At 45.7% G+C, this 19083-nt stretch overlaps 1 protein-coding gene across 2 annotated transcripts in view; it reads right to left on the bottom strand.

Annotated features, from left to right (window-relative positions):
- Positions 1–17352, bottom strand: part of SLC22A23 (solute carrier family 22 member 23) — a 108781-nt gene extending 91429 nt beyond the window's left edge. For both annotated transcript variants that reach the window (XM_059470931.1, XM_059470939.1), the window contains exon 1: positions 16015–17352. In XM_059470931.1, coding sequence (XP_059326914.1) covers positions 16015–16545 — 531 coding nt within the window. In that variant the 5' untranslated portion in view covers positions 16546–17352. The remainder of the gene's footprint in view (positions 1–16014) is intronic.
- Between the last annotated feature and the right edge of the window lie 1731 nt (positions 17353–19083).

The following is a 19083-nucleotide window of genomic DNA, read 5'->3' as shown; positions in this document are numbered from 1 at the left end:
CCACAGGGACTTTTCACAGCTCAGAGACCAGACAGGATCTGAACCTCCACCATAAAGCTGTGCTAATACTGAAATTAATCCTTCTGTCCAAAGAAAGGGGAAATGGACCATATCAGGCAACCTGGCACTAGGGCACTGCCTCATCCCCATGAGAAAGGTGGGAACAGCAAGGTTTCTAGTGAGGCTTCCCTAAACTCCAAGCCATTTTCCTTTGAGGCAGAGGAAACCAGAAGAACCAGACTGCATTCCTGGCTTTAGCCCAACATCCTCATTGCCCTCAGATATGAAATGTAATCTTTCTTATGTGTAAAGTGTGGATAGTTACTCTTATACCCTTGAATAAGTGTAAGAGGATATGTTTGCCCGTGGTTTGTGAAGTGTTCAAATATTGATGGTAATGGCAGCCACACAATTTTCATGACAAATAAGTACAGCTAACTTTGGAGAGTCAGATCCTCCAGAACTGAAACATTGCAGAATAAATGGCTGTTTGTGTGTAATGTAATAGTAGCAGCTCTTCTGACACCAGTAACTGAGGTTTCATAGCCAAAAACACAAAGTAAAACTATGCAATTTATTTTTAAGTCAGATGCAACTTCAAAAAAAACTCCCCTCAAAAGAGTTCAATTAGGTGCACTGCACTTTTAAGCATTTCCATGATGCACAGCCCTTCCACAAACAAGGCAAGACTCAGCCCTCTGTCCAACGCCACAGATGTCCTCGATACAATATACACCTCTTCAAGAGGTATAGCAATTTTGTGGCTGAAAGAAATGTGCCAGCACTCAGGCTCAGGCTTTTTGTTTAAACTAAATGTACTTTGAGTTCCCCACTCATGATTTGTAAAAGTTGGGACATATATGTCCCATCATTCACCCTACAGACCGGAGGCACTAAAGAACCATAGTATGAGAAAGGATTTTTTCCACCAGAGCTATGAATAATTTGCAGTAAAGAACTCAGCAAGGCACTGTGGATTGCTCTCCAAAAATGTTGACTTTTCAGAAGCAAGTAGAGGATATGCAATTACTAATACTAGCAATTCTAGAACCAATCTCCAGCTAGCAAACAAAAATATCTGCCCAGACAGGCTACAAACAAAACAAAATTTAGAAGATACATCTGAGGCAGAGGTAGGCTTTAAAATTCTCCAGATTCATTTTCACAATCCAGAAGGTGTATATGCTGCTTAAAATTGATAAATCCATTTTTTGGTAGATAAAAAAATTAAGTTTAAAAAAAATATTCATATTTATACAAGAACAGATTTAAAAATTCAAACATTTGTTTTTATATTAGTTGATGTCAGAGGAACAGTAGTGTCCTCCAAGTGCAGAAAGAAAAGGGAGATATCGTGGTGCCTTTCCATTTTCACAGCTTGCTGCTGCTAGCCAGTACTAGCCGGCCCTTACACAAGCCCCAGGCAGGGAATGTGCAGGACCAGATTACATGGAGACAAAGGCTCCTGGCTGGAAGAGCCAAAATCTCATCAAGGGCTGTTGTGAAATTTCAGTCCAGGACAACAGATGTCAAACCCCTCTGGCACACTGGCACAGAGAGCAAGAGTTTAGAAACAGGAGAAAAGTCAGTCTATCAGCCTGTCCTTCAGTGGTGCCCAAAACACACCCACTCCTCTGATTACTTATCTGCAAGTCATCCCTTGTTTGTTTGTTTTTGAGGATATTGTCCAACTCCCCAGCTGCTCTGAAAACAAAACATCTATTTCCTTGCAAGCCCTGCATCTGGCCCTTTCCTGCCCTCTGCTAAGCCTCACTTCAGGCCAGCAGAAATCGGAGCTGATTCTTCTCCACACGGGCAGACTCCTGACAGACCAGGCAGCCCTGACCTTCCCAAAACACCTCCCTCTGCAAAACCCTCCCAATTTGTTAATACACAAATAGGGAAACATATCAACAGTTGCTTTAACACACAATTCTGGAGAACCTGCCATGACCCCAAATTACTTGCTCAGTACTAAGAGCTGAATTATATCCTGGTTTCTCCTCTGGCAGCTGTCACAAACCAGAGAGGTCACCATGAAGCAGTTACCCAAAATAAATTTGACAGGACAGTTGTAGGTGCCACCAGAGCATTCAGCTTGCAAAGGGAGATGAGAATAAGGAGAAAGAAGAAAAATGGATGCTGGAGTCAAGAGCAGCCTCAGGTAAAGATGACATTAATAGGACAAAATACATATTTAATAGCAAGCATATCATCTCCACATATCTTAACACAGCAGCAGAGCAAACCAGCAGAGCTTTGTCATGCTGAAAGCACTGTGATTTTGCCAGAGACCTGTGTTCCCCCTTTCATTCCCCATGGAAAAGCCCCATCTTTGAAGAGCTAGAAATAAAGCAGGAACCTTTATACAACATCAGTGCTGCCCCTCCCCTCACACACCTGGGCTCAGCAGAGCAGAACAGAGCTGACACGTGCCCACGTGGCACAGCTGTGCCCAGAGCCATGGCAGGTCCTGCTCCCAGCACCAGTAGTTTCATCCTGCAAAGATGACATTTAGATTTGCTCCAAGGAGAAAGGAGTGACAAATTCCCATGCAGAACAAAACACTGGGATGGGCAGAGCTGGTGACAATTCAAGTGGCACTCCAAGTAAATCTGCACTGGGAGATTGTTTTGGCAGGAGACTGGACAGTAATCCTCTACCACCACTTGTAAAGGGTAGATTAATCTGTTACAAGCAGGGAAACCATTAAATCCTATAACTGCTCTGGCTGAATCCCCTGGTGTCCCACTTGGGAGCTGACAGTGTCAAGCCTGATGAAAGAATGCTTCTAACCTTTCCCTGGGATTTCTCTGTGCCCCTGGGTGTTCCAAGTCTTTCTGTCCTCCATTCGTCCTCCCAATACAAGAAAGAGATCAGATAAAGTGACTTGCTACACAAAAAGAACTGCATTGTTATGCCAAAACAAAAATAACTATATGTAAAATATGTTGGTGGAAAAGGAACATTAAAGAGCAAAAGCTTCCTTTTCATAACAGTACAGCAACATAGAGAATTTGCCACTTATGCAGATGTGCAATGTATTGCAAGTGATTTTTTCATGTTGTGGCAGGGTATTTTGGTCAAAGCTGAAGGAGCCACACCTTCAGGAGCCTAATGTTCAACTGGTATCAGTGAGTCACCACCCATGCTCTGACTCACTATAATTCATGGCAAGATGGAGGACTATTTAAAACATGGGATGCTTGGGAAGGCACCTGGCAAAAGGTAACACACCCAAATAGGAACCATCTTGTAACTTCTTTACAAAGGGTGAAAATCTGGACAGGGCTCCCATGGTGCATCACTATTTGCACTGCTATAAGTTATAAAAGTGAAGTCTGCTGCATGCTTGTAACTACAAACACAAGCTGTGTGAATTAAGCGCTCTTGTCTCAAAAGCCCTTGCACTCCAGTGATCACAATGCTGTCTGTTGTACCCAAGCACACTGAATATGCCCTGCTAACAGGTAATGCCTGTTGAGGATTTGGCTGGTTCTACCTTCATTAGATATGATAAGGTGGTGAAGGTAGAACCAGCCAAAGGCAGACCCTTCTGTCCTAAAAAGGAGCAACGAGAAAGCAGGAGAGATTCTCTGGTACAACACTAACCCAGAGTGTGGCACAAAAACCCCACGAGAGGGGCACTGGACACACATCCCCACTTCCCACTCTGTGGTTTCAGAGTTTACTTCCCCTGCTCAATGCCCAGGTTGCTGCTGAAAGAAAGCACCCCCTTTCCCAAACAGGCGGATGGCAGCTCTGCTGTGACTGCTCTCTGCAGTGGTTTCAGCAAGAAGACATCAGAGGATCAGCAGAGCTGCTGCCTTGGAAGGCCCTAAGCCTGTCAGCAGGAATGAAGCTGCAGCCCTGGTCCTTCCCCAGGCAGGCAGCACCTTCACACTCCCCATCTTCATGCCTCACACGCCACTTGTGACCTCCCAATCTCTTGAGTGAAGGTCACACTTAGGGAGCCCTGTCCTCTATATACCATGTGTGTCACAGCAGCATCAAACCCTGCCTGGGGAAAAGCCACCAGCTTGCCTGCTCATCCAGGAAAGATTTTAGGACCAATAAATGAAAATAAGAATCAATTCTTCATCAATGAGGTATGCTGGGTCTCACCTTCCTTTGTTCCTCTCCTTACTGTTCCATCTTTTATAACCAAACCCTGTCAATTTACCCTGCACTAGAACTAGAATCCATCTTGTATGCAAACACCTTACCCAGTGAGACTTTAAATTTGTGATGCCTTCATATTATCTTACAGTGTTCTTTTTCCTAAAAAAAACTATCTATCTTACAGTGTTTTTTTCCTCAACAATCTGAACCAAAGTTAGTTTTAAAATAATAAAATAATAAAAACTACTGTTCTGTTTCTCATACAGTATACATTGAAAAAGGCAGAACAGTCTCCAAGTACTTATTCCTGGAGGAAAAGCTCCAAGTCAGCAGACCAAGTGCTATTTAAAAAAAACCCCAAAACAAATAGGAAAGCAAGCAGTCAGTAGTTCTAATACAATATACCTACCAGTAATTCCTTTCCACAGAACTGAATAATCTGAGTAGTACTCATAATTACAGCCACAGGACAGCACTGTACCAAGATTTCCCTCTAGACTGCTAAAGGACATAATTTCCCTCTTCCCTTTCTCAGCCCCCTGCAAAAATGACACTCTGTCAGCATTTAATCCTAAAGAAAGTGCATGAGACCCAGAAAGTGGTGTGATGCTCAACTCTACAGGAAATAAGTGTGCAGTAAAAACACACAAGGGAGGTTGGAGAAGAAGCCTCCCAGAGGGATGCTCCAGCTGCAACACCAAAAGCTGGGGAGGGGTTTTAGTGCCTCAGGCATCTCTGTATCTCCTTCTCAGCCACGGCAACATGAGAGCATTTAAACTATTTAACCTTCAGGGTTCAGAGTAAGGGTGCCTCTCCTTGGAGTTCACAGCTGGGAAAAGTACTCCTGATCTGTATTTTAAGTGTCAATAAAGTGTTCTTGAGAATACATGGCATTTTTGTGACCATCAGTACAATCAGCTGAGTGGAAATATCAAGATCACATTTGAAAATAAGAAAATTAGGTAGAGTAAAACACTAATAGAATTAATCCTGGAAGAATTGAGAAGAAGGTATAAAAATTAATAATTTTATCTTTTTTTTTTTTTTTTTTTGCCAGCCACATTCAGAACCAAACCTCCCCAAACAACAACTTTCCTTATGTTTTTCATCAGACACAAATGGACTGGAAACCAGAAGAGTCATTAAAAACACAACACACAAGAAAAACAACAAACCAGTTATTGAGAGGTTTGGTTGTTTGTTTTCTTGGAACAGCCACTCAAATAAGCCCACACCACACCTACGCTGGAACGCCTCAACCCAAGACACAGTCAACACCTGACTTTCAAGCTACTTCCTCTCTCTATGATGCTAGACCTCTAAAAGCCAAGTACATCTAACATTGCCCAGCTTTATCATAAGTGGATGCTTTTGCTGAGATCTTTGAACAGTGCCTAAGCTCTCAGAACCTCAATACTTCAAAACAAAATTTTTACTGAGCAAGTACACACTGGTATTTTCAGAAGTTCATAATCATCCATATTTGCAAGAACTTTTACTCAGGTGGCAAGAGGAATATTGCTGGTACCACAGTATGAGTTTTAGCCCAACATCTGCCTTCTTCCTACTCCTAACAAACCTGGGGTCCCTATCACCATACACTGGAGCTTGCTAACTCAACAGATGCAAGGGCTTGTTTCCTTCAGCTTCTTTCCCAATTTGTTTTTCTTTACAGTGGAAACAATGTTTTCTGTACTTTTCACTCTCAGAAACCAGTAAACCATTTTTGACCACAGCAGACATCTGGCAAGGAAAACTGCAGCCCAGAAAAATGACTTGTGAACAGTGCACACAAGGTCATGTACACAGAAATTGTCAGATTGCTTTAACTATCGACATGGCTGACCACCTGGGCAACGCACCATTTGAAAAGTAAAACAAAGAAACAACTTTTGATACTACCACAGGGACAAAGGTTTTGAGGACATGAGGAGGGAGAGGAGTGGGGAGAAAAAGAGGGGGTGGCACACGAGCCAGGGGACATGTGCTTATCTGTCTTCCAAGAAAGATATAATTAGATTGTGCAGCATAATATGAACCATGAAAACAGCTTCTATCCCTACAAAATAGCACAGGACTGCATAGCCATGGACTTCACAAGTTTCCTGAATGGTTTCTGAAGTTTATCATAGTTTAAGTTGCTGAAATACATCTCCTTCAAAACCACAATTTTCTGATACGCATGTCTTAGCTTTGTAATTTCTGCATTAATTTTTAAGTGCATAATTTTTTAATCAGATATTTCAGCCTTAAAAATAAAGCACAAAGGCTCGGTGCCACGCATTAGTGTGTGAGCACTGATACAGAGCACAGCAGCACTTCCTCCTGGTGTGAAAACTTTGACTCTGCCATCATAATGGGAAACCTAAGGCACAGGTTTCCTCAAGCTGCTTGAAACTGGAGAGGCAGAGACACAGTGCCTCTTATATGAATTACCTCAGCTTAAGCAGGCTGTGCCCACTGTGCCCCACAGGGAGATGCTGTCCTGCTCACAAGCAGCATGTGTGGGGCTCCATTCCCCCCCAGGCAGCTGAAAGGCCTTTTTTAAAGCCTTTCAGTCATGGCTCACCTTTAAGGGACATATCCCCAGCTTGAAGAGAAGGCTCAAGTAACACTGCAGTCACAAAACAAGCCTGGAATTTCAAATATGCAAAAGGACACATATTGACTCCATTTCAATGCCATTAAACTAACTTGGAAAAGATTTTAAATTTAGTGTTCTGCACTAAATTGTTCCTTAGCCTATGCCATAGCTCTCAAGCTCTCCACTGGGCGCATCAAGAGACTCCTAAGACAATGCCCGCTGAGACAATGCAGAGCTGAAAAATTTCATCTACCCTTCAACTTCACACTTTAGTCAGGAACAATTAGCTCTTTTATTCCCAAACTTGCTTTCATGACAGATTTGGTTTTATCCCCATTAGGAGAGGGAAGAAGGAAGTTTGCTAAGTAAATAATAATTGTTAATATGCTAATAATTAAAATATGATTTGTTAATCATATGACAATCTTCTGAATACTCAACATGATTAAATCAACTTTTGTAGCATCCACGTACCACCCACTTCTCCATCACTACTACTTTTATTTTCAGTAGGAGTTCCCTTTATTCTGAGACATCTAGATCTTTTCCAGCCTTTGCCATCCACAGATTAGTCAACTAACTTGTTTCTCAGATGATGAGATCTACCTAATTTTTCCCAACTTCATAATGTCATCTAACATCAAAGAGTTGGGAGATACAAAATCTTGCTTGCAGCTTTCCTGCAGAGTATTCATAATACTATATTAATAATTTTCCTCAGAGCAGCAGCAGGATGTTTCAACATCTCTTTTACGTCTCTGTGCTTCAACTAAGTAACTTTTCTATATGTATCCTGACACGATTAGAAGATTTCACCACAAAAATGGCTTTAATTTTCAGTCTACTTTTTGCTGTAAGACCTTGTAGCTGCTAGCCTCCCTCTGGCTGCATGAAAAGACCATGAACAACCACGCCCATCCCTAGGACTGAGACACACACACACTGAGAAGTGGCATTTGAGTACCATTCCTCAGTTTCCAGCTGACGACCACGCATATTCTGGACAAGGTGTGTGCTGCTGGGACTGACTTTGCAACCAAACTAAAAAAGACAAACTAGCCATCAAATTTGTATTTAGAACTGGTCTAAGCACTGAAAAGAGAAGCCACATGTAAGAAAACCCTGCAACATTGTGGTTAAATATTAACTTTCACTATCATCTCTTTATCAAAAATAAGTTCATGCTTTGTGGACTTGTATTTTTCAGGTTGCCAAAACATGCATGCTCAAAATATGTTGCAGTCTTGACAAGGCTGACACAGCAAAATCTAGTTTACTATCTTGTTGCCCTTTTTTAAATCCAGGGGAAAAAAACCTACAAATTCAAGCATGGCATAAAACTCTGATATGGAAAAGGGTGAAGTGGTAGACAAGAGGAGAAAGACATTCCTCATGACAAAAACTTGCCACCTTAGATAAAAAGATCAGACACCTTAACTCTGATATGCAATTATTGCTGCCATGACCTTGCCCTCTCATCATTTGCAAACTATGGCTATTGCAACCCAGGCAAGAATAAAAGGAGAGAGGAAAAAACCCTCAGGGTCTGGTATGAATTCAGACCTAAATAAATATTAAGGGTAGGGAAGAAGGGAGAAAAATATTCCACTTGGTTTACAAATCAGAAGGTGAAACTGGTCTGTCAAGCTTGTATTGTTCAAGCAGACAACATTTTATACAGCCATGGAAGACACAGTAGGGAAAAGGTCTAACAATTTAATTTACACTCCCTATCCTTTAATCCAAATAATATTTGTAGGGTGGACATTGCAACACTGTCTGCATGATCATGGGCTTTGGCCTGAAGGCCAGGAGGAAAGCAGGCAGCTCCAGAGTGCTGCAGAGGAGCAGGGAGACAGTACTTGGGCCAAAATGAATTCCTTCACCACTGTTTGGAGGCAAAGAACCTTTTTTAGGGAACCAGACCACTCTGCTCCGAAAACAATGCACAAGGGTAACAATAAATCACTGGAGAAGGCGAACATACCACTTCATGCATCTCACAGGCAGCATTCCTGGTTCTCACAGCTTTGCTCCTGGGGAATCCAGATAGGCATCCCAGAAATGAGGATCAGGATACGTCCACTTACCTAATCTTTTGTTCTTGTTGTTCAGTGTTAACAACCGGCAATTGGGCCTCTCCCAGATTATAAGAAAAATAAAAAATGCTAAAAAAGTCTTGTACTACCCACTGAAATTTCCTACCCAGCCCATCATGCCCAGAGCACATTTAGCCTCTCCTCATCAGCCAACAGGACAGGCAGGAGGTTCCACCCTAAGCATGCCAGTCACACCGAGCACAGCACTGATCCTTCTTTGTGGGAATAGCTACAAACCTATTGCATGTTCCCAGCAGGTATGACACGGCATGGATCAGCAGGAATAACTCAACCCACGCAATAATCCCTGTTGCCTGCCAGTTTTTACAGGCTGGTGTGGGAGCAGGCTTCCCAGCACCAACACTGGGTGTGGACCAGAGCAACTCCAGTAATGCTGAGCAGTTATCAAACAGAAATGGGGTTTGCCTGGAAACCTCTGCAACACACCCCAGATGACATGGATTGAAAGGGTGTTGAAACTCCTTTTTTCCTCCTTCAAGTGCCTTCCTTTCCCTTTGACTTTAAAAGGGAATTCAGAACGCACACAAAGTCATCTGCTGTCAAAATCAGCCAGTAAAATATATAAAAAATAAATTACATTACAACAACTAAGTACATGTTTGAGTTGAGGTGACCAAAATCTGAAAAAGGCTGTTTTGATGGAATTCCGTGCAAGAACTGAACACTCAACACTGCTGCAAAGCTGCAGCATATTCCTACAACAGGCTACTCTGATCTTCTACCCATTGTCTGCAGCAAGCCCCAGTCCTTTGTTCTGTAGCAAGATCTCAGCCTAATTAATTCCACAGCCACTTGCGGGTAAGCCAGCGCCAGCCTGGCTGCGCTGCAGAAAAGCGGGAAGAGGAAGGAATATGAAAGGGAGGGAGCGAGAGTAGCTGTCCTGAGCAGGGATGACGGGTGGGCAGGAACAAATAGACTGGCAGAAAAAACTAAAGATACACAAAGAGATATCAAAAAAAGCTCTGTATCTATCTCTTTTAGCATTTTCTAAATCTAGCGGCTCTCTAGAACTGATTTATTAAGGTTTAATTTAAGACTTTTCACCATTAGTATGGCCGAAGTCTTGAAGCTCAAGAAAATCATAAATCTTGTGCTATTCCAGATGTTGTTTCATTAAGAAATGAACCCCTGAAGTTTGGCTGTCCTGTAAGCCTCATCTCACATTACCATCAGAACTGGCTCCAAATTACATGCCCTCCTGAGTGCCAGTTCCTTTCTTTGACAAATGCTTTAAAAAAAACACGAGGTCACCTTTTAGTACTGCAGTCTTGTAGCCAGGGTAAGAAGAGCTAAAATTGTTAGTGCACTTCAGAAATTTGGGGTTAGACTGCCTGCACAGCTGGTAAACATTCACCACAGCCAGCAATTTCTGTCACAACATGGGCAGGGTCGGTATATTTAAATTACATGACAGAGATACAGGATGTGTTAGGGAGTGGAAACAAAAACAAACAGAACCCCAAGCATTTCAAACATCACGTCCATCCAGGAGGTTAAAAAAAAAAAAAAAAAAGGCAGTTGTTTGACATATACACAAAAAATTACTGAGATGAAAAGCTCAATAGCAAGCCTTGGAAAGCTAAGAACATCTTAAAGAGATTTCAATACGGAATTACCTTCCTGAAGGATCATTGTTAGTTCGAGCAACACTACAAACTATTTATGGCAAGCTGAAATCAGATTCCTGTAACTGAGAGGCTTTATCTTAAGAGTGATAATAAACATGAACTGCATGTACATTTCCTGTAGTGAAAAAGAATCCATGCCAGACAAAAACTCAAAACTACCTGAGTTCCCATGTCAGTATCAGTCTTAATCCAGTCTCTGTTTTCTAAACCAACCACTTTAAAAGGCTTTGGCCACTACATAACACCCCCAAATCAGCAAAACCGGTATCTAGGCTCACTAAACAAGAAGCCTTGTGACATCACACTTGATTATTCCAAACATCAGATTATTTACTGTTTGCAGGCAGAGGACAGTTCTTCACATGGGAAGTTGCAGGTGCTGTTCCCAAAAGACCCATCCCCTTCCTTGATGCCACTGACCCAGAAACTCGCCCTGTTCTTTTGGGGTGTTGCTCACTTGTGTCTGATAATCAGGAGACTCCATCACCACACTCAGTGTGTGTGCAAGCAGGACAAGCCAACAGCTCCCCTTTGCCTCCTCCTTAACAGAAAGATTTTTCAAGTCTGTGAAGGCTCAGAGCAGTAACCACTGACTCTTTATCAGCTAACTTGCAGAGGGAAGAAGGGGAAAAAATAGTTTGGGATCTCTCACATAGCTGAGGAAGCCATGAAATAAAATAGTAGAAGATGTTTGCTCTGGTCTGGCAGTATTTCTGGATACCTCTGAGCATAGGGACTTGTTGAGACCTTCAGTACCCATTAGAAGCTGAGAGTCATTCCAAAGCCTAGGCTGAAAGAAATTTAGAACAGACTTTCTGCCCTCTGCAAGTTAGGCCTTGCAGGTCCCTACACCCCCTTCAATCTGTTCAGTGGAAGCAAAATGATGCAGTAGCTTCAATATTGCCACTTCTGACCCAGCTACTGCAGTGGGTACAATAACTCAAGGTTTTCATTGATTTGGGACTAGGTAGAAGCCAGTCAGCTAGAAACTAACACTGACAAGAGAAATCCTGTCAGTTGCAGAGAAAAAAAAAGAAGCATCAGCATTTCTAAGTCTCTTTGCAGAGGCCAGCCAACTAGAGAATATGCGGAAACAAATGAGATTACAGGCACAAATGGGAGTAGATAAGGGTGGCATAGTTCTTATTTTGGGAAGGACCTTGTCAGAGGGATCCCTTCAAAGTAATTAATAACTGTATTCTGAAAGTCCATTTAAAATGTACACCTATCCTCTACCCCAAGAAATATTATTCTGCAAAATGTGCCAAATTCATCATCACTATTATCACGAAGAAATTTATTTGTTTTATCATTTCTGGCTACTTGCAGATACCAGCAATAATCCCACGAGGCAATACCAGAGACTAAAGCACACGTTACTGCACAGAACAATTTAGTTTTGATTAACCCAGTAGAACACCCAGGAAAAGAAGAAAAAGTTTCTTTTAAGAGGAAGTTTTCTACCAGGCTAACAAGCTGAATCATATGAAGGTGTGCCCAGAAAAGTGCCAGAACTGCAATAAGAGCAAGGAGAAGGAAGACCAGTTAAGCACAGACATCTCCCCTTGCAGGAGCAAAGAGCACCAATCATAGACCAAACCAATTCAAGTTCAGACATCCTTGCCCCTGGACCATTTGGCTCTTCTGACTTCAACTCCACTTTTTTTTTGGCAGGGACAATTTGCTAGAGGCTCAGCCAAATTGGCATGAGAATGTTTGAACCAGTGGCAAATAGGTAAACCCATTGCCATATCACTTTGGAAAGAAGAATGACTCAACCCAAATCAAGTGGGAAGTTGAGAGCCAAGTGAACAGCATTGCAGGAAAACAAGGCATCTGGAGCATAAAAGCAGTCACAACAGGAATTCCCTTGTGACTAGACATGAAATATTATTACATAATTGCTCCAAGTGATTAAAATGCAGCCACTAAACTAACCACTTCCCTCTTACGCCAACCCCAAGAGGTGGAATGATCTGGAACATTGCAAGCGCACACAGAGGGATGCTGTGCCATCAACCTCTGCAATTTAATAAAACCCAGTCCCTGTCCATCACCAGCTTTTGGTCTCCATTATACAAATCAGCGTGCAGAACAGCAAACAACCCCACCACTTAGTGCAATCAAACACAGAGGATGGGTCATCCTAGAAACAGAGTGAAAAAACCAACAACCATCAATCCTGTAACTAAGAGCTTCCATGAAAACATTGTCCCAGGATAACAACTGGCTTTGCAGATGGTCAGAAGATGCAGGCACTGGTGGGAGAGTTAGAAAAGTCCCTGCTGAACGCACACTCCAGCCCTGCTAAACTTCATGACTACATACATTTAGTTATCACAACGTTGCTCACTGTGTTAATGCTAATAATTTACTTGAAGCACCACTTTGCAAATGCCTAAAAGGAGATCTCAGGCTTTCCCACAAAAAAAAAATAAAAATAGAGAGTGCTTCTTAGCATCCTTCCTTTGGACACAGGTGAGATGATACATGGACCATTAAAAAGGCTTTTCTCTAGCCTTTTGACTAAGGGCTGGTTTAGGGTGTACCTCTCAAGAAATACATGTGTACTCTGTTTATAACAGTATGGTGATGTTGATGTTGTGATAAGGAAGAGATGAAAATCTTCAAGGAATCATTTAGCAGTGAAAAAGCCTTGCAAGTGCATTGTGCTAAGGGAAGATATTTATGTACAATCCAAGTTAAAGACCAAGATTTATGTGCCAAGTCAGGACATTAGCTCAGAAGGGTGATTTAACATGGCCACGGGAATCCCTGTGGTTAAATTATGCATCTGACCTCTTCACTACATGTATCTCAGCAGTGTTAAATAATAAGCACTATGTCCTTTATTACCATTTCCAGTTCTAATGACTGGCAGCACTATAAAAAGCACCGCTCCCAGTGACTCAGTCAAGCAGGTCAGGATAATGACAGTGTCTGACACAGCAATGCCAGTCTTCAAGAAAGGTGCAAGGCCACTGCTGGCTCCAGCAAACACTCAGAGAAGTGGGACTAAACAAAGCACCAAGCAGGGCTGGAAACAGCAAGACCTCCACTCCATCAATCCCAAGCATGACATAGGCTGGGGGAAAATAGGCACCAGGGAAGGGAGAGCTGAGAAAGCCTGGACAGGGATACAGCATCTGATGAGGGGTGTACCATTAGAAGACAGGCTGTGGAGACAGTGGAACTTAACACAGTTTAAGGACAGCTATCCAACCCCTGAGGAATGGGGGGAGCAGTGATGTCTCATACGTACGTACATCAAATGTGCTTTGTGCTAAAGAACCAGAATTGCTTCATTGTTTCTGAATACAAGGCAATGATGGAGCATCCAGCAGCTGTTAGCTCAGACCACTGAAGGTAAGTACGAGAGGATTTACTTGCCAAACAAAAGTACATTTTTTATTAATATACTTTTGGCTCTCTTTATGATATTTCAATATAACCCCTGGCTACTACACAGATGAGCATATATTAGACTAAGATTTAATAAAACTCTATTTAGAAAGATGAGAACATTGCATAATACATTACAGAAATAAATGTATTTTTGAGGAGAGTTAAGGGTGATCTGAACATCCAGTCTCTTGAATTCATCCAGAGCAGCTCTTTCTCACAAAGGACAGTGAGATGCATGTAAGAGGAGTCAGCAGTTACAAGAATTGCTCCCACAGTATCAGAGCTCCTGGGGATTGATAAGAAATGAAGTCCAAATCAAGCTGTGATGATGTTCTGTCTGGGTTTTTCCTCTCTTTCTCCATTAGAATAAAAACAGGCAGCACCCCCACCCAGAAAACCCCCCAAAACAAAAACAAAGCACAAACTAAAGAGGAATCCTGACCTCAAGAAAACAATCTAATTATAATTACATGGGATTACAAATCAAAGCAAAAAAGCTGCCAGGCTTTTGGAAGTGAGCATACAAAAAAATAAGAACTCCACACTGGAAAAACCCACAGTCTCAAAAGATGATTATTATTCTTTCTAATAGAAAACAAGACAGCAGGGGCCACAGATGTTTGTTTATCCCTTAAAATTGATCTGCCCTTTACAGCAAGTTCTTCCAAAGAACACTTTTTTTATTATCTCTAAAGAAGCATGCAAGACAGCAAACTAACTCTCCCTTGACCTTTTTGTGGCCAACTTGACGATGACCTTCAAAAGATTCAAACATTTAAAAAAAAAAATTTTTTAAGTTTAGCCTAAAAAAAATATTTCAAGATAATTTTTTCATGCTAAAACTTTAGTGTTAAACCCCCAAATATATGAATAGCTCAGTCTCTGTATATAAACAGAAGAAAATCTGACCTTTTTAAATATCTAACTTTCTTACGCATTTCTGTATCACACCCAATCAGATCCAACATGTGCCTATGTTTCTCTCATGAAAGGAATGTAGCTGGGCTACCTTCCTTTTTAATTCTGGGTTCAAGGTATTGAGGGATTTGCTTTTCCCGTTGCACACTCTTTCAAGGGACACAAAGAGAAACCGAAATGATTTTCAATGATTCAATATAAGTGCATGCTGGCTGACCAAAGCACAATTATGTTGCTCATCTGACTGTTACCTCGTTTCTTTATCCCAACTAGATAAACACAGTTAAGCTAAAACACTGCTCCCAGGCAGGAAGTAATTTTTGCTGATCTTAGGAGGGGGGTCTTGAGATTAAGGGAACTTCTTCCCCGGTGTAACCATTTCATTTTACATTTCCAGGAGCACCAGCTGCCTGTTAGTATCAATAAGGCCCATCTGCAGCCAGCGGGTCTTTTGCAGGGCTGATAATATAAACAAGCAAAAGCTTTCAGGTTAAAAGGGAAGGTGATTTTTTGATATGCACTACTCAGCAAATACAAAGCAAGAGCAGAAAGCGGCACAGTCTCTTCACTAGAAATTTTCCACTTTAGTCATTACATGGGGAAACACAAAACACAGCAGCATGCACGTTTTGCTTCTGGAGTAAACTCGAGTGAGATATTTCTTCAATTCCTCTGCCAAGACAGTTTTCAAGAGAATAAGTACATAACCAGAAAAACTCAAGAGAACTTTTGACTTATTTTACACACAACAGTCACCATTTCTTCAGTTTCCCCAAAAATCAACCTGTTTTTTGGCGTGTAGAGCTGCTTCAGTATACTTGCACAAAGATGAACCGGAGCCCTCTCCGCCACCCTTTCCCCTTATCAGCTGGGGCACTTGCCTCCAGCATCTTGCCCACAGACACCGAGAGACAGCAGGACACTACCAGGAGCTCAAAGAGACACACAGGATCCCGTTTCAGGACATAACTTTGCAGCTTAGCGCTGCAGCCAGTGTGCGGGTACAAATCCACAGGCTGGACACCTGGTGCGACGCCCCGGCAGGGAAAGGGCTGCGCGGCCGTGGGACTGGCTTTCCCCGGCTGGGAGGCTCACCCACGGGGACTTGACTGACCCAACTACAGCATGCAAGGACAGATCCGCATCGTGCCCAGCTGCTCCCCTCGCCTTGGAAAGAGCCGAGAGGGTCCGCGAGGGCTGGACAGGGAGGGGGGCCGAGGGAAGTCGCCTTTCTCACCTTGCTCACGACGTTTTGGACGAGGCCGGCTCGGATGCGGTAGTGCCACTCGCGGCAGCCGCACTCGCTGGCGTTGCCCCCCGCGGGGGTGGGCAGCCCGGGCGGGGGGAAGATGCTCCCGTTGCCGCTGTGGTTGGCGTGGATCGGCGCCAGGGTCCCGCTCCAGTTGCCCTGCCCGTCCGCCTCCCGGCACCAGAAGTCGGGCTGGTCCAGGAGGAAGGAGTCCGAGAACTTGCTGAAACCGATGACGAGCGCCGGGACCCAGGTGAGCAGCACCAGGGTCCGCTGGTAGCGGCCGCCCAGCCCCCCGAGGAAGGGTAGCACCGAGCCGTCGTAGTCGAGGAGCAGCGGGCTGCAGGCGGCGGCGGGCGGCGGCACCGGCAGCGCCTGGATCTCGGCCCCAGCGGCGTTGGCGGGGGGAGGCCCCGGGGGGGCGGCGGCGCCCCCCCCCACGGCCCCCGGCACGGAGCCGTTCTCCTCGGGCAGCGGCCGGCCCCCGCCGCCCGCCTCACGGCGCCGCTCTATCGCCATGCAGCCGCCCGGGGAGGCTCACATAGGGGGGGCCGGGGCAGACCCGGCTCCCTCGCGAGTCCTTCCCTCCCTCCGCTCCGCGCACGCACTCGCGCACCTTGCAGCGTAAGGTATTGCACACACGCTCCCAGCCGGACCGGCAGGAGACTGATGGGGGAGGGAGAGAGGGAGGATGGGAGGAAGGACAGGGGCGAAGAAAGGGGAGGCACCGAGGGAGCCCCCTCGCTCTCTCCGTTCCTCACCCGCAGCCTGCGGCCACGAACCGCTGCAGCTGCCGGCGGTGCCCCCCCGCTCCTCGCCTGTGCGTCAAGCTGCACTCATCCCAGCTCTCCCTTCCCCCTTCCGAGAGGCACCGCCGAAAAGCGAAGGAAGGATCCAGCCGGATCCGAGCATGCGATGGGCCAAAGGAGAGGAAGGGAGAAGGCGGGGAGGTTGGAAGAGAAAAGAGAAAAAAAGAAAAAAACCAGCCGCCCTGAGAACCAAGCCCTGCAACAACAAACCAAGCAAAACCGGTGCAGCAAGGCACCGAACACGCCTCCTCTCCCGGTTTTGGTGAGGAGGGGGAGGAGGGACAAGAGGGAAGGCAAAGGAAGGAGGGGAAAATAACAGCTCCCGACGCGGCTTGCCCGCTTCCCGCACAGCTAAGGGCTCCCCCCCGGCCGCGGCAGCAGCGGCGGCGGCAGCCCCCAGCACCTCCCCGCCGACCCTTGGCAGCCCTGCGTCCCGTACATCTGGCTCTGCAGCAAGGGGCCCCGCCGGCCCCTCCGCGGCCCGGGCTGCGGACGCGGTCACCGCCGCCGCCACCGCCGTGCGCCTCCCGCGGCAGCCCGCTCTCCGCGCCGTGCCGCCGGCCGCGCCTCCGGAGGCGGGCGGGCGGACGAACCCTGCCGGCTGCTCGCCCTCCGCCCCCCGGCAGCCCCCACCTGCCGGGCCCGCTCCGCCCCCGCCGTGCCGGGCGGCCGCACCTGCTCCCGCCGCGCCGCCGGCCCGGCCCGGCCCCCGCCAGGGACCCGCCGCCGCCGGGGGCGGGACGGCGCCGCGGGGCGGGGAGGGCTCGGCGGGGCTCGGCGGGGGCTCCGCGCCGCCCCGCGGCCGCGCCGCGCTCCGCGGCCGGGGCAGGTAGGGCTGCGGGGCGGGCAGCGCCGGGGCTGGGGAACGGGAGGAGGAGGCGCTCGGGCTCCGCAGCGCGCCCGCTCCGTATCAATTATTTACACGGTGTGTGCGCCTTTAACGGCGCGGCGCGGCTGCAGCGGGCTGGGCGGGAGCGCACCGCATCGCCGAGACGCACGAGCACCCTGTGTGGCCGGGGAAAGGACGAGACTCGGAGGGAAGAGCCGAAAGGTGAAGGGGGCATCTCTGAGACCCAGAGGGGGGCGAGGAGACGTGCCTGCATCTCTTCAGTCAGCCTGTCACATCAGCACACACTTGGAAGAAAATTATATCCTGTTAGCACCTGACGTTAATGGTAAAATAGGCATTTCAAATTTGTGAAGGTTATTTTTATGTTAAGCTAAATTTACTTCAGCGTGTAAGTGCCTCAGACTATTTTCATCGTAGAGCACAGCCCGTGCATTACTGAACTCTGCAGTTATTTTTTCCTTTGTAAGAGGGGAAGGAGAGAAAACAGATCAATATACGCTTGTACACGTGAACACAGCTAGTGAGCAGAAAAGGCTTGTGTGCATTAGAAGAGGATGGGTGTCATTGCCAAATATAAATGGAAGAGCAAGTTGTTGATGGAATTTCATGTACTTGATCTCATCTCTGCTAGCAAATTATTGTACACCATTAATGCCTTAGATTTCCCTCCCTTTAGCCCTTTGTCTTACAGAGGACACCAGAAAGGTTTCACATCTACACCACTTCAGTGTGTCTCTGTGTCCCTTTTGTGGGGCTTCCCTGGATTCTGCTCTGAGGAACACCCAGTACTTCAGAGGCCCTACAGCCTCTCCAGGGGACACTTTATCCTCCTCTCTGAATATTCCTTGCTGAAATGTGAATGTGGTGGTCCCTGCCAAGGGAAGTCTCCTCTTTCTGTGTTGCAGTGTCCTTTTACATCTGATGGCTGCTATCACATCCCTGTGCCATGTTTTCTTTAAGATGACCAGCTGCAATTTGTCTGCCTCTGCTGCAGTCTCTTTGGCCAGGGACTGCCTGCAGCTCTCTGCTCTCTCCTCAGCTGCTGTCTGCAGCCTGTGCTGAGCAGTGCCCCAGCCTCTGTGTGCAGAGGGGTAATCCTGCCTGCAAAAACAATTCATCACAGGGCTTCTCAGTCATGTTCTTTGCTTTCCCAGTAACTTCTTAGGGTTATTTTGAATTCTTATGTCATCCTCCAATGTGTTTACAGTTGCTCCCCAGTTAGTGCCATCTCTGAAGGCTGCTAACGAAACACCCCCTTTGGAACTGCATTTGTAATCCACCCTCTTGCTTGTAAAACACTGACAACTGCTGTTTCCAAACTTCTGTACCCCCTGCCTAAATTTTTCAGACAAGCTGAACTCCCTTCCTCATAAGCATGTGCATAGAGGCTAATCAAGG

This window comes from Ammospiza nelsoni, chromosome 1, assembly GCF_027579445.1.
Source record: "Ammospiza nelsoni isolate bAmmNel1 chromosome 1, bAmmNel1.pri, whole genome shotgun sequence".
Classification (NCBI taxonomy): domain Eukaryota; kingdom Metazoa; phylum Chordata; class Aves; order Passeriformes; family Passerellidae; genus Ammospiza; species Ammospiza nelsoni.
The sequence above is the reverse complement of the archived record's forward strand: the minus strand, read 5'-3'. Positions and strand labels throughout refer to the sequence as shown.